At 41.2% G+C, this 15859-nt stretch overlaps 1 protein-coding gene across 1 annotated transcript in view; it reads right to left on the reverse strand.

Annotated features, from left to right (window-relative positions):
- The window catches only part of LOC140206112 (procollagen galactosyltransferase 2-like), a 184479-nt gene that overhangs the window by 48839 nt on the left and 119781 nt on the right, over positions 1-15859 (reverse strand). Inside the window, exons 2-4 of the mRNA XM_072274289.1 lie at positions 12815-12925; positions 4737-4854; positions 3784-3918 (exon numbers count right to left, since the gene is read on the reverse strand). Coding sequence (XP_072130390.1) covers positions 3784-3918; positions 4737-4854; positions 12815-12925 — 364 coding nt within the window. The remainder of the gene's footprint in view (positions 1-3783; positions 3919-4736; positions 4855-12814; positions 12926-15859) is intronic.

A 15859-nucleotide genomic window follows, 5' to 3' on the forward strand; every position in this document is an offset into this window, starting at 1 on the left:
TGCCTGAGAAACTAATCCACTCTGGTTTGCCTATCAGCACAACAGATTTACAGCAGATGCCACTTCATTGGCTCTTTATCTGAACAGTGAAGATAAATTTATCAGGATGGTCTTCATTGACTACAGTCCAGCATTCAACACCATCATCCCCTCAAAAATAATCAATAAGTTTCAAGACCTTGGCCTCAATACCTCCTTGTGGAACTGGATCCTCAATTTCCTCACTTGCAGACCCAAGTCATTTCAGATTGGCAACATCTCCTCCACAATCTCCATCAACATAGATGCACCACAGGTTGTGTATTAGACTCCTGCTCTACTCGCTTTATTCTTTTGACTGTGAGGTTAAGCACGCCTCCAATTCCTTATTTCAGTTTGCTGATGACACCACTGTCATTGGCCAAATCAAATGTGGCGAAGAACCAACATATAGAAGGAAGACTGAATTTCTGGCTGAGTGGTGACACAACAACCTCTTACTCAATGTCAGCAAGACCAAGGAGCTGATTATTGACTTCAGGAAGAGGAAACTAGAGGTCCATGAGCCAGTCCTCATCGGGGGATCAGAGGGGGAGAGGGTCAGCAACTTTCAATTCCTCGGTGTTGTCATTTCAAGGGAACTGTCCTGGGCCCTGGACAAAAGTGCCATTATGAAAAAACAACAGCAGCACCTTCACTTTCCTAGAAGTTTGTGAAGATTCAGCATGTCATCTAAAACTTTGACAAACTTCTCTCGATGGTAGGACGGTATATTGAATGGTTGCAACACGGCCTGGTATGGAAACACCAATGCTGTACATACCAATGCGGAAAAGCCTACAAAAAGTACTGGATATGGCCCAGTCCTACCCAACATAGAGAACATCTACCTGGAGCGCTGTGGCAGGAAAGGACCCCCACCACCCAGACCATGCTCTCTTATTGCTGTTACGATCAGAAAGAAGGTACAGGAACGTCAGGACTCACACCAGCAGGTTCAGAAACAGTTATTACCCCTCAGCCATCAGACTCTTGAACCAAAGGGGGTAACTTCACTCAACTTCAATTGCCCTATCACTGATCACGTCTCACAACCAAAGAACTCACTTTCGAGGACTCTTCATCTCATGTTCTCAATGTTTATTGCTTATTTATTATTATTATTATTTCTTTTGTTCTCTTACTTTTGTATTTCACAGTTTGTTGCTTTTCTTTTATACATTGATCATTTGTCCATCCTGTTTGGTATGGTTTTTCAATGATTCCAGTGTGTTTCTTGTATTTACTGTGAATGCCTGCAAGAAAATTATCTCAGTGTTGTATATGATGATATAATGTACTTCAGTAATAAATTTACTTTGAATTTTGAACTTTGAAGAAAGGGTAGAGTCACAAGTTAGTGGTGCATTAATCTGCTTGTACATTTTGCCTTCTGTGTAGTAAAGAGCCCTGCAATGAAACCTACTACTGCAGGCAGCAGCTTCCCTTGGGGCAGTAAGAGCAGATATTAACGAGGAACGGCACTGAGGACATCTTCTGAGGGAAATTAGTGCCAGTGCTGAGGAAGCACTGAAGAGTGGAAGTGCCATGGTTGACCCCTGGAAACACTCTGAAAAGCTGCCTGATAGAGCGTAATGTTTACCGGGCACATAGTAATAATAAAACTCACGTTTTGTTCACGTCTAACCACTAACAGCAAGGATGGCTGGGCTGTTGTGATTAAAAAGTACCTACATTTTTTATAATGCATCAATTGTTCTTGATTCTCTGCAGTTTAAAATAATCAAAGGTTATGAAATAGTGGATGGGTCTGAGCCCTCTGTGGAACGACTAACTTGCTCACTTTACTAACAGTGGAGGAATGCCTTTCACAGCACAGAGTTAACTTTATCTTCACACTTTTCAAGCACCTCAACTCCCATCTAGCGCAGACTCAAAGAAGGAATGGGTTACTGTGTGTATTGTTTTAGATGAAATGAGCTTGCACGGTGAACGAGTGAAATTGATCTATAGTGACTACAATGAAAAATGGATTTGAAAGGGAATAAGGGTGGCTGGTGGAAGAAATTAAAGGATTATAAGTGGATACTTAAGATGAGGAAGAGATGATGAAATTAGAAGGAACTGGAGAGCTGGATCAGCAACGTTAAAGACCTTCATCAGACAGATTCCGCTGTTGTCTGGAAACCTAGCAATGGGTGCAGGGATGATGTTTCCAAGGGCTGGGGTTTGCAAAATGAGGGAGGACAATCTCAAAATAAAGGGTTACTACTCAGGACAGAGATGAAAAGAAGTTAAACTTCAGAATTAATTACCCAAAAAAGCGGAGGAGGCCCAGTTACAGTATATTAGAGAGACTGATAAATATTTGCAAGTTAGGTGAATCAAGGGCTATGGATTTAGGGCAGGAAAGTAGACTGTGTCACAACCATGGACCCTGTTGCCGGATCTATGCACCTGCGCAGGTGAACTGCACAACAAGTTCGGCAATCGCGCCCATTGCAGCTAATTAGTGTTCCATTATGATGGTGTTTAATTCCCCTCTTTTCGTTCTAGTCTTGTTGAGACTTGATCAGAAACACAGCAATGTTTATGCTCCCTGCATGTTCCTATCCTTGATTAGGAAAGAAGACTACCATTTCAACTGATGCTGTCAAGGAACAATATTTATTTATTTATTTAATATTAGTTATTGTTTCTGCCCGCAGTGTTGGCAGTAACTTTTAGTTTGGGAGCTTTAGTTAACAGCCCTGTTGGCCAGGCATTTATTGTTTTTTTGTTTCCTTTAAATTCTGCAACAGTTCTCATTGACCCACTTCTTTTTTTTTCATTTTATTTTTATTTGGATAAGGAATTCACAAATATCATGTACTTTTTTCATATATATAACCTTTTCCATTTTTTTATATGTATAAAACTACAATTATTTATACATTCTTAAGTACACATTGAGATGATAGAAAAGGAAAATAAACATTTAAATAGATAATTATGTACTGTGGTAAATCTAACCTATTAGGCTAAGTAATGGAATTAGTTGTTAAGCAAAATGGTACTCATTGACTCACATTCTCTCTCTCTCTCTCTCTGCACCTGGGCCATAACCAAACATTTTGACAGACTGAGGTCAAAGTGATCTTGTTGAGTAGCAGAGCCAGCAAGGGAGCCAAATGGTTGTCTGCTACTTCTATTTCTTATGTTTTGATATGGAGCTGTAGCTAATATTGTAATCATTCAGATGGATTTGCTTAAAAACAAAACGTATTATTAAGATAATTACCAAAGCAAAATACTAGAATAATGACTTGATTTCAAATCCTTCTGCAGTTTCTGAGCAAATTGAAAACAAGAAATTTCAGAGCTGGAGGGCTGAACTACCCTATTGAATACGTTTCACTGGAAAATGGTGTACAAGAAATCTACTTGGAGTAAAAGTAAATCTGCAGCTTCTGGATTGAGGTAAAATCTCAGACAATTCATTAGTGTCATTTAGGGAAAGAATCTAGCTTTCCTTACCTCACCAGGATCCCCTTCCCCCACTTTTTAAATTTGGCATCTTCTCCCCTCTTTTCCAATCCCATTGAAGGGTCTTGGCCAGAAACATTGACTGTTTGTTCATTTTCATACACATTGCCTGACCTGCTGAGTTCCTCCAGCACTGTGTCTGTGCATGTTGCTCTGGATTCCCAGCATCTGCAGAATCTCTTGTGTTTATCAGTAATGTGATTTTAGTGGATGGAAAAAAAATCATCAGTTTCTTTACTTAACAATAGAGGTGAAGACAGCCCATTTAAAACAACTTACTTGCGGTGTCATACCACACCAGAAATTGGAGTATAATGTGCTCGAGTCCAGCATGGGGGCAACCACAGTCAAATTTTCAGCAATCATCATATTTAGTGTCTGCTCATTTGTCAGAAAGTTGTCTGTATCCACAAACTGGAAGATAAAGAGGTTGAGACAAAAGATTAATTCAGTTACTATTAAAAGAAGGCTACTTTGTGCCTCTTAATTTTAGATATCCCCTCATGTATTACATCCAAATAATCCTAAACTTTGTTTACATTTCACCTGAACTCACATCTCCACGCAACAAGAATTGGGAAAAAAATAACTCAGTAAGCTCTATAGTCTTGGGCAGTGTCTGCAATACATACTGTAGTCCTAATTGCTTTGCTCCAATGGTATTTCAAATGTATATAAGGTAATAATTTCAATCAGTGATCACATCTAACTAAGCCACAAACAATCTAATGGAGGAATTCAACAGGCTGGGTGACATCTGTGAGAGGAAAGGAATTGTCAACGGTTTGGCTTGAAATACTGCATCGTGCTCCCACAGATACTGCATGACCCACAGAGTTCTTCCACCAGATTTCAGCACCTGCAGTCTCTGGATCTACATCTTTTTAAGTACTGATTTTCTGTTTCTTGGTACCTTGGAAGATTAATGTGGTGTCAGAGAATTTACACATTCAGCCAGTCACAAACCTCACATATCAGGCAAACATAACTGTACATAAGATTACTAATGTTATTGGACATATCCCTAGAAGTATCATCATGTGGCCTTCCTGCTTCCCCCTGCCCAATTTCTAGACTCTTGGTACAACCACCAATGGAGTATTTTAGTAGATCACCCACCAAAAATAGAAGTAGTAAGCAATAATAGCATTTGTTTCAATCCAAATGATAACTGATAAGTGATAGCCTGCTTGGTTTGAAGGAGACTGTGGCCTGAATGACCTTTCACTTACCAGGATGTAGTCAGCCCACTTCTCCCTTGCAGTTTTCAGGGCCATTTGCCTGAGTTTCATTACATGTGAGAACCTGGAACCGGTCCAGTGTTTGGGGCTTATTTCATCAGTGTAGTACCTGGAGATGAACACAAAGCTGCTGGATCAGAGGTGGAAACAAACAAATACTAGATCACAGACTGACACCTCAGTGGGGACGGGAATGAGGAGAGACTCAACCTTGAGAGGCGCACGTTAATGACAAAAATTGGGTATGCACATCATTAATCTCCTTTTTGCTAACATGTCATTTTCTTTCCTCACTGAGAAAAGTTGAGACAATTGGCTCCTGAACCACGCCTATGTGTAAGGAACTCTAATTGAGAAATTTGGATCACCACAAACTGCAATTACTCAGTGATACTGGGAAGGTCACTGGATATTCAACATGTGCTGTCCGAGGGCATCAAAACAACTACAGAATAACATGTAAGAATGTTAAAAAGTCACAGCAGGACAAATAAGATCAAGTAACCTTAGGGATATCACAGCTTCAAGTTCTTTGGTCCTTTACAAAGTTTCAATCACAGAGTCATACAGCACAGAAATAGGCTCTTCATCCTCTTGTTCACCCAGACTATCAAGCATTCATTTACTAAACACTAACCTCACATTCTCCACAAATTCTACCTCTCACCTACACACTAGTGACAACTTGCAGTGGCCAATTAACTTACTAGCCCTGTATGCTATGTGGTCACAGGAGAATCTGCAAAGTCCACACAACACCTGAGGTCAGGATTGAACCCAGGTTGTTGGGCCTCTAAAGCAGTAACTGCGCCAGCTGTGTCACTGTGACGCCACAAGTTTTTCTTTTTCTTTTCCCCACTTGTTCCAATTTCTCACCATTTGCTCGTAACCTATTCTCTCTTGTGTGTCTCCCATTCCAATTCTATCATTCATCTACAAAGTGGGGACAACCTACAGCAGACAGTTAACCCAACAGGCCACAAAAAGGCACCCGAGGTTAGTATTGAACCTGGAGCCATGAGGCAGCAACACTAACTGCTGCACCAGCCTAACGTTGAAAGTTCAAAAAGAATATGCCACCATATACAACCCTGAGATTCATTTTCTTGCAAACATATTCAATAAACCCATAATAGAATCATTGATTGAAACATCACACCAAATTGGGTGTTCAACCATTGCGCAAAAGGCAACAAACCACAAAAATACAAAAAAAAGAAATAATAATAAATAATAAATAAACAATAAATATCAAGAACATGAGTTGAGAGTTCTTGAAAGTGAGTCCATAGTTTGTGGGAACATTTCAATGATGGGACAAATGAAGGTGAGTGAAGTTGTCCCCATTTGTTCAGGAGTCTGATGGTCGAGTGGTAATAACTGTTCCTGAACCTGGTGGTGTGAGTCCTGAGGATCCTATACCTTCTTCCTGATGGCCTGAGTGGTGGGGGTCCCTGATGGTGGACGTAGCATTGTGATCATTGGCTTAATGTATGTTCCATGAAGCCACAATTTTCTATACAACCCTCAAAATATTTGACCTTGCTTAAATATACACTGTAGGGACCAGTGATGTGAAACGCTTGATTGGACAGCATTTCTACTACTTACATTAAAACATGCATGACACTCAAATGATGCTGACCAGCGTGTCCCACAGTGCATGATCTATTTTGCAGTTCGTGAATTCAGCCGCAAGTAACCCGCTTTAAGTAGTTCCATTTTAACAGAAAGGCTCATCCACGCTGGTAGATCTCTACTTGGGCCTCCCAGCCACCCATCACGAGAACTCCACCTCTCAGGGTCCTTCCACCTGGCCATAATGCACCTCCAGCAGTTGACAGCAATGACCCTCCCCACCCAATGACCTCCCAACCTGATCCTTGAGCCAATGATATCCTCCCACTCTCTCCTGACCCTGGGAGCCATATTGAGCCCACACCAACCATAAACCACCCGCTTACAAAAATAATTTTCAACTCTTCCTTCACTATTTTCAATGGAAGATTAAGCCACAAACCCACACAGCTTTGGGATGTGGGAGGAACCCAGAACTCCTGGAGGAATCCCACACGAGTCCCACACGGTTCTTACTGAGGTCAGGTTTGAACCTGGATCTCTGACACTGCAAAGTGGTGACCCTGCTAACCATGCCACTGTTCCGGACAGGTAGTTCAAGACAGCCGCATCCCACAAAATGGTTGAGAGTTCCAGGACAGCATGCATGCCCTTCAGATCCCATAAAAATAACAGAAGCTTTTTCTCTTTAGAGTTTCTCTTTTCTCTTTTATTCCTAAAATTTTGCAGCTGGGGTCACTGGTAAACAGATATTCATTGGCCCACTATCCATTGCTTCCAAACACCGATGAACTTCTGGATTGACAAGTTTTAAGGTAGATGCAAACCAAAAGAGGTCTCTACAACCTAAAGTTTGTTGTGATTCTAACTTCCACTGAGATGTTTCTCCCTCCACTGGTACTGTCTGACCGGCTGAGTACATCCATCATTTAGTAGTTTCTGCATTTTCAGTTTCAACAATATTTAGCTTTTGTAAAAAGTTCAATATTGTTTATTGCCATTTTTCAGTACAATGGTGTAAAGGAGAATGAAATGATTGTTACTCTAGATCTGATGCAGCATAAAAAAACATAATAAGCATAACAACACATGATCAATATCAATATAAAAGCATCCTATAAAACACAATGTACAAGTAACTGTGGAGTGATGCTGCATACATAAGGATTAGCTTATATTCATAGACTGATTGCATGGATCTAAAGTGACACCTGGTGCCGGAGTATCTGTACATAAGGTGACTGATAGAAAATGATAAAGTGACAGTGACTCTTAGCGAGAGGAACTTTTCCTGGTAGCAGCAGAGCAGATGAAAATACAATAAGACGGTGACTGTGTCAGTGTAGGTATGAGGTGTAGAGAGTAAGTGCAAAATCTGGATGTAGTGGCAGTGGGGTATGGTGGGCTGGGTTAATGGTTGGAGATATTGACCAGCCTCATGTCTTGGGGGAAGTAACTCTTTATGCGTCTCATGGTCCTGGCTTAGATGCTGTGTAGCCTTTTTTTTATAGGAGTGGGACAAACAGTCCATAAGTAGGATGGCATGGATCTTCATGATATTGCTGGCCTTTTCTCAGCACCTTTCTGTATCTATATATTCTTGATGGCAGGTAGGTTGGTACCAGTGATATATTAGGCAGTATTGACTACCCATTGTAGAAGCCTCATGTCCACCATAGTGCAGTTACTACACCACTCGGTGAAGCATCTTGTTACCATGCTCTCAACTACGCATATGTAAATGTATTGAGAATGGGTGTGCATAGTCCAGCTGTCTTCAGTCTCCTCAGAAAGTAGAGGTGTTGCGAAGCTTTCTGGACAGTGTAGGAAACTGCTTGCAGTTTCCACTGCTGTGCGGCTGATGTGAAGAGGGGAGTGAGTGGTTTGGATTTTCCTGTAAACCCAGCAAGGGAGATGAGGCTGAGTACAAGGCTACGGTAGGAAACTTTGTCACATGGTGTCAGCAGAATTATCTGCAGCTTAATGTGAAAAAGACTAAGGAGCTGGTGGTAGACCTGAGGAGAGCTAAGGTACCGGGGACCCCTGTTTCCATCCAAGGGGTCAGTATGGACATGGTGAAGGATTACAAATACCTGGGGATACGAATTGACAATAAACTGGACTGGTCAAAGAACACTGAGGCTATCTACAAGAAGGGTCAGAGCCATCTCTATTTCCTGAGGAGACTGAGGTCCTTTAACATCTGCTGGATGATGCTGAGGATGTTCTACGAGTCTGTGGTGGCCAGTGCTATCATGTTTGCTGTTGTGTGCTGGGGCAGCAGGCTGAGGGTGGCAGACACCAACAGAATCAACAAACTCATTCGTAACGCCAGTGATGTTGTGGGGATGGAATTGGACTCTCTGACGGTGATGGCTGAAAAGAGGATGCTGTCTAAGTTGCATGCCATCTTGGACAATGTCTCCCATCCACTACATAATGTACTGGGTGGGCGCAGGAGTAGATTCAGCCAGAGACTCATTCCACCGAGATGCAGCACTGAGCTTCATAGGAAGTCATTCCTGCCTGTGGCCATCAAATTTTTCAACTCCTCCCTTGGAGGGTTAGACTTCCTGAGCCAATAGGCTGGTCCTGGACTTATTTCATAAATTACTGGCATAATTTATATATTACTATTTCACTATTTATTGTTCTATTACTATTTATTATTTATGGCGCAACTGTAATGAAAACCAATTTCCCCCGGGATCAATAAAGTATGCCTACTATGACTATTCAGGTTGCAACAATAGAAAATGACTAACCAATTGAATCAAAAGCATGGTTAACTCTGATTAGCTCCAAATTAAAGTTAAAATTGAGGCAGTTTATTCTAGAATCTAATTTTGATTATGCAGATATTCTTTGTCATTACCAACGTTTTACATAATTTGATATTGCGATATGGTCTGCTTGTATCTCACTCTAAACCCCATCTTTATTCACAGGGATTCGGCTTCTTCATTATACAGGTTATTTTCACATCAGAAGACTCTTACTGCAGTGCATTTTCTGGATGCTGCAAAAAGCTGCAATCCCTTATCGCAAGATCAACAAAGAAGTGGAAAAGATAACAGACTGAATGGCCTAGTCATATCGGGAAAAAAAACATAAATTTAACCAGTTAGAATTCAGTAGAGAGTGGAGCTGATCTAACCTTTCCTGCTGTTGGATCAAGGGTGGCACAGTAGTACTGTGGTTAGCACAACACCTTACAGGACCAGCAACCCAGGTTCAATTCCCACCGCTGTCTGTAAGTAGCTTGTATGCTCTCCCTCCACAGATTACATTGATTTCCTGTGGGTGCTCTGGTTTTCTCCCACAGTCCAAAGACCTACCAGTTCATGGGTTAATTGGTCATTGTAAATTGTCCCATGATTACGCCAGTATTAAAACAGGGGACTGCTGGGCTGCTCAGCTCGAAGGGCAGAAGGGCCTATTCCATGCTGTATCTCAGACAATCAATCAATAAGTAAATGAATAAATAAATAAATAAATAAATAGATAGATAGATAAATCGATCAATCAATCAATCCATCATTTTTCTCATTCATTTCCCACATCAGATTTAGTTGTGCCATTCTGCTAGGCAGGAAGCAGGGAGGTCTATCTTAGGAAACCACTACAAGGCTGCTTGATGCTTCTCCATCATATGATCTTCAATTGTTAGTAGTTTTCCCTCAACCTCTTGGACACCACCGTTGAGATGGGAATGTACACTGAAGGAAAACTTGCAAACAAACACATTCATTCAAATGGGGATATTGCAACAAAGCACAATGTACTGGATTATTGCTGTAATCTCTGTCACTTTTGGTGAAAAAATTGAGTTTGTAACATGCCAGGTACTTACTCTATGAATTTTATTAATGTGCTGCATTCGCTTGGAAACAAATTATCTTTGTATATAATTTAGAATGGGATTATTGGACCAGGTATTAACATACAGACACCAATTTTGCATTGCACATTAAATCTATAGAGGTCTTTGAACATGCAAAAATAATTTTGAATTAGACTGTAAAAATAAGTCACTCAGACCTCTCTTGGGTATTCCATTTCACTTGGAATGTCAAAATTCCTCAGCACAAACTCATAAGTTCCTAAAAAACCATGATTCCTATTGTCTCTCAGGCTTGATATGACCCATGGAGCACTATCTCCCCCATGACACAGTCTTTAATTCTTCTTTACACTTTCCACATTACAGTTAACATTCTACATCAAGAGTAACTGCAACTCCTTCACTAATAAGTCCACAATATATAATAGCTTCTCGGTGGATTACCTATTGAATAAAATGGATCTTTAATCAAAGTTGATTGAACTTTCATGTGTCAATCCTTTGCTTTGTCCCTGAGGGGATGGGGGCGGGGAACAATACTCAAAAATAAATCCAACATCTTAGATATATTTGCTATTCTTTTTAACCTCATACTTCCCTGATGCTTTGCAACGGTTGCTGCAGTACCACAGTCTTCTACACAAGGAAGGGTGAGGCAGAACCAAATATATAGAGGAACTGTGTTTGAGGTGACACTTCACTATAAACCCTACTGATTCAAGAGATGTCTTATTATACAGAGGATAAAAAGATGAATAGAATGCTAATATTTGGAATGGTGAAATGCCTATAGATTAATGTACAGAGAATTAAAGAAGCTTTATATTACATTATCTCCCAAGCTTATCTCATTCTTTCCCAGTCCTTTCATGTCCTGATCTCAGCACAGAGGATGAGGATTATGTGGCCGGGAATTAGCTGCTAACTGGCTGGACAGTTTAATCCCCAAGAATAGATCAGTACAGGTGATCACCCTCCCACACCCCATGTTACAGCCAGAGACAGAGAGTTGCACTGTTTGGAGGTAGTCTGGATCATGATTTTCCAAAACTCAAAGCCATGTCATCTGTGCATGTGTCAAGAAATGGAAGTTTTAAAAAACTGTGTTTATTTATTTTCCTTTGTCGCATAAAAAGTGACAAAGAGACACGTTTTTATTCTATGTCCCAGGCTACGTCCACACCACGCCGGATAATTTTGAGAACGCCGGTTTCAAGTAAAAACGATAGGCGTCCACACTAAGCGTTTTTCAAAATATCTCTGTCCACATTAGATGGATATTTGGGCGAATCTCCTCCTACTGGGCACGTGCAGGACACACAGAAAACAACCGAAGAGGAAATGGTATACTTGGTGCACGTTTGTCCAGTTACAGAGTAGAAAAACTTAAAAGGACTTGCTTTTGGCTCTCGCGCAGGAGGACATAAAACTGAAAAAAAACAAATACTGGAGCGTATGGAGGCAACCGACAGCGAGTTCACGGACAGTATGACCTGGCTGATGACGAACATTGAAAAACTGACTAACTCTGTTGCATTAATAAAGCATCTTGTTAAATGTATAAAACATGTCTGCATCAGTGTTATCTTGTATTTCCATACAATGTTACATTAGGCTGTTACACATCTATTGTCAGAGCAGGTACTTGCATAAATAGGTAAACCACCTTCATACAAGCAAGGACAGAAAACAGGGCAAAGTGAGTATACTCATTTATTCAGTAAGCTATGGGTCAACGTATTTGGTGAGTACATTTCTAACTCCTCTGGCTTCAGTCTCGTTGCCGTCTGTTCTGAAATTGTTAGGTTCTGCAAAACGCAGAATCAAATATCGCTGTGATAATTGTACACTCTAGAATCAATTGTTTGGTGATAATAAAGTAGTAGTAATAATAATAATAATAAGAAGAAGAAGAAGAAAAAAACAAAGAAATGCTGCGCTGTCACCATCTGTTCTGGCACGTCGTGACAGCGGTTATAAAAAGCTCCGGATACCCCGTACACACTGCAACGGATATTAGGTGTTTTCAGATTTATTCACTCTGGAGACCATTTCTGAAAATCTCCGTTTTCGCGCGCTGAAAATGCCATTTCAGTGTGGACGGAAGGTCAAAACGACGAGAAAAAGCTTCGTTTTCAAAATTATCCGGCATAATGTGGATATAGCCCCAGACTTTCTGGTAGCAATGCGTTAATTCCTTCAGGGTAAATTCCTGTTACCCAAACAGCCTTAGCATAGGGGTCACCTGACCTTGGCAGACAATATGCTCACCCTACCCCTCAAGGAGCCCACAGCAAAGCTGAATGAAAATATTTGCCTTGCCCTTCCCTCATCGCTCTTTTGACTCTCACAAGATCACCTGCTCCAATTGTAAAAGAGGGTGTGCTACTTGTTAACTACTCAAAGGAAAGAAGCAGCAAAGAAAACATGTCACTGCTCTTGCAAAGACCTTGCATGGCAACATGCAAATTCTCGATGAAATAGGTTCTCTTTTGAAGAAAGAATCTCTCATTATTTTTATTTTAATTTCATATAACCAAAGAATATTTCCCTAGTTGAAAGAGATCACTTAGTCAATGTCTGGAAACAGGCTAAAATTTGTCTTTGAATGAGGGCCCGTTTGCTTCGAGCAATTGAGAATACTCACGTGGGTTGATCCAGAGGTCTCCACTCCACGTAGTGGTAAAATTGTTGTACATTTTTTAACCACTCCCGCAGCACAGCTGTTGTGTTGTCTATGTTGTGATCTGTGGCAGCCCTAAGGTAAGACAAAATCATGGCAGGTTAATCAAAGTTGAGCTTGCGGTCAATAAGTTAGTGAACACAATGGTTTTAATTTTGAATGGGAAAAGAAAGTGAATTTCCTGTCAGGGCTAAGAACAACATTCAAGTCTAGTCAAGTCACATTTAGTACAATGACATAAAGGTAAAGTAAAAACTTTACTTGCAGCAGCATCACAGGTACCACAGTCACATAGGTGGGGTTCAGAAAAGAGAAATGATTTTAAGTATCAGATTGACTAATAGTATACAGTAAGCAACCTATTTTTTACAATATTTCAGGCATCATGTTTTAAATCTTCCCTGTGTGAAATAAGACCATAAGACATAGGAGCAGAATTAAGCCATTTGGCTCATCAAGTCTGCTCCAACATTTCATCATGCTGATCCATTTTTCCTCTCGGCCCCAGCCCCCATATCCCTTCAGGCCCTGACTAATCAAGACGTATCAACCTCTGCCTTAAATATATCCAATGACTTGGCATCCACAGCTGCCTGTGGCAACAAATTCCACAGATTCACCACTCTCTGGCTAAAGAGTGCTGTGATTTAGAATTGTGGTGCCAGAGGAATTGGATGGAAGAGAAATATTGGTAGTCCTTTGAATTAATTCCTCATCCTATAAATAAATGAATTCTCATGTTTGACACCGGGCTTTAGGATATGATGCAGAAAAAAGACCGAGTTGGTGAGCACTTTCAAAGAGATTGCACACAAAATACAGAACAATTTTACCCAAGTGCTTCTAATCTCATTCTCAGACAAAGCTAGTACTCATTTCACATCACCAACCTGTCCTTCAGTAAGTGCTATTGAACCATCTTCTAAACTGCTGCAGTCCTGCTGAAGAAGGTGATTCTGGAATAATGACACTCTTACCAAAACATTGAAGGAAGCCATTCAGCCCATCAAGTCAATACCAGCTGCTGAGAGAGCACTCTCATTGATCTCTACCGCCCCCCCCATCCCCCACTCCTCATTTTCCCTTGGTCTTGTAACCTATTTTTATCTCATACCCAGTTCATTCTCTTTTGACACTTACCTGTGCCCTGAAGTAATGTCCAGCACCAATTAACATGTGAGAACATCCTTAGGAAATGAGAGGAAACTCAAGTAGTCAAGGGCACCGTGTCACAGGAAAAGTGTGCACACTCTGCACTGGGGTTCCCAACCTGAGATCCACGGACCCGTTGCTTAATGGTCTATGGCATTCAAACGATTGGAAACTCCTGCTCTACATGGACAGTACCAGAGTCAGAATTGAACCTAGGTACTGTAGAACACAGCCACACTGACTAAGGTACAACTATGTGGCCATAAGGAATTACCATAATTATAATCCACAGACAATGAAGGAACAGTGACATATAATTCTGTGGTAGGATGACAGGAGAATTGTAGACAAGTGTCAATGTACCCACATTGCCTCAGCTCTTATCCTTTTGATCTCTCCATGTGCTTTGGAAGTACTTGTAAAGAAAACCAGTACATGCACCTTATAGATGGCATGTGCTGTGGGTGGTGGAGTTGCTACTTCACAGCTTCGGAGACGATTCAGCCCTGACCAAATGTAGGTCCCTTACAGACAGAAACAGGTGAATTGATTATGGGGAGCAAGGACATGGCAGACCAATTGAATAATTACTTTGGTTCTGTCTTCACTAAGGAGGACATAAATAATCTTCCAGAAATAGTAGGGGACAGAGGGTCCAGTGAGATGGAGGAACTGAGGGAAATACATGTTAGCAGGGAAGTGGTGTTAGGTAAATTGAAGGGATTAAAGGCAGATAAATCCCCAGGGCCAGATGGTCTGCATCCCAGAGTGCTTAAGGAAGTAGCCCAAGAAATAGTGGATGCATTAGTGATAATTTTTCAAAACTCTTTAGATTCTGGGCTAGTTCCTGAGGATTGGAGGGTGGCTAATGTAACCCCACTTTTTAAAAAAGGAGGGAGAGAGAAACCAGGGAATTATAGACCGGTTAGCCTAACATCGGTGGTCGGGAAACTGCTAGAGTCAGTTATCAAAGATGTGATAACAGCACATTTGGAAAGCAGTGAAATCATCGGACAAAGTCAGCATAGATTTGTGAAAGGAAAATCATGTCTGACGAATCTCATACAATTTTTTGAGGATGTAACTAGTAGAGTGGATAGGGGAGAACCAGTGGATGTGGTATATTTGGATTTTCAAAAGGCTTTTGACAAGGTCCCACACAGGAGATTAGTGTGCAAACTTAAAGCATACGGTATTGGGGGTAAGGTATTGATGTGGATAGAGAATTGGTTGGCAGGCAGGAAGCAAAGAGTGGGAATAAACGGGACCTTTTCAGAATGGCAGGCAGTGACTAGTGGGGTACCGCAAGGCTCAGTGCTGGGACCCCAGTTGTTTACAATATATATTAATGACTTGGATGAGGGAATTAAATGCAGCATCTCCAAGTTTGCGGATGACACGAAGCTGGGCGGCAGTGTTAGCTGTGAGGAGGATGCTAAGAGGATGCAGGGTGACTTGGATAGGTTAGGTGAGTGGGCAAATTCATGGCAGATGCAATTTAATGTGGATAAATGTGAAGTTATCCACTTTGGTGGCAAAAACAGGAAAACAGATTATTATCTGAATGGTGGCCGATTAGGAAAAGGGGAGGTGCAACGAGACCTGGGTGTCATTATACACCAGTCATTGAAAGTGGGCATGTAGGTACAGCAGGCGGTGAAAAAGGCGAATGGTATGCTGGCATTTATAGCAAGAGGATTCAAGTATAGGAGCAGGGAGGTACTACTGCAGTTGTACAAGGCCTTGGTGAGACCACACCTGGAGTATTGTGTGCAGTTTTGGTCCTCTAATCTGAGGAAAGACATCCTTGCCATAGAGGGAGTACAAAGAAGGTTCACCAGATTGATTCCTGGGATG

The sequence above is a fragment of the Mobula birostris genome, chromosome 12 (genome assembly GCF_030028105.1).
Source record: "Mobula birostris isolate sMobBir1 chromosome 12, sMobBir1.hap1, whole genome shotgun sequence".
NCBI lineage: Eukaryota > Metazoa > Chordata > Chondrichthyes > Myliobatiformes > Myliobatidae > Mobula > Mobula birostris.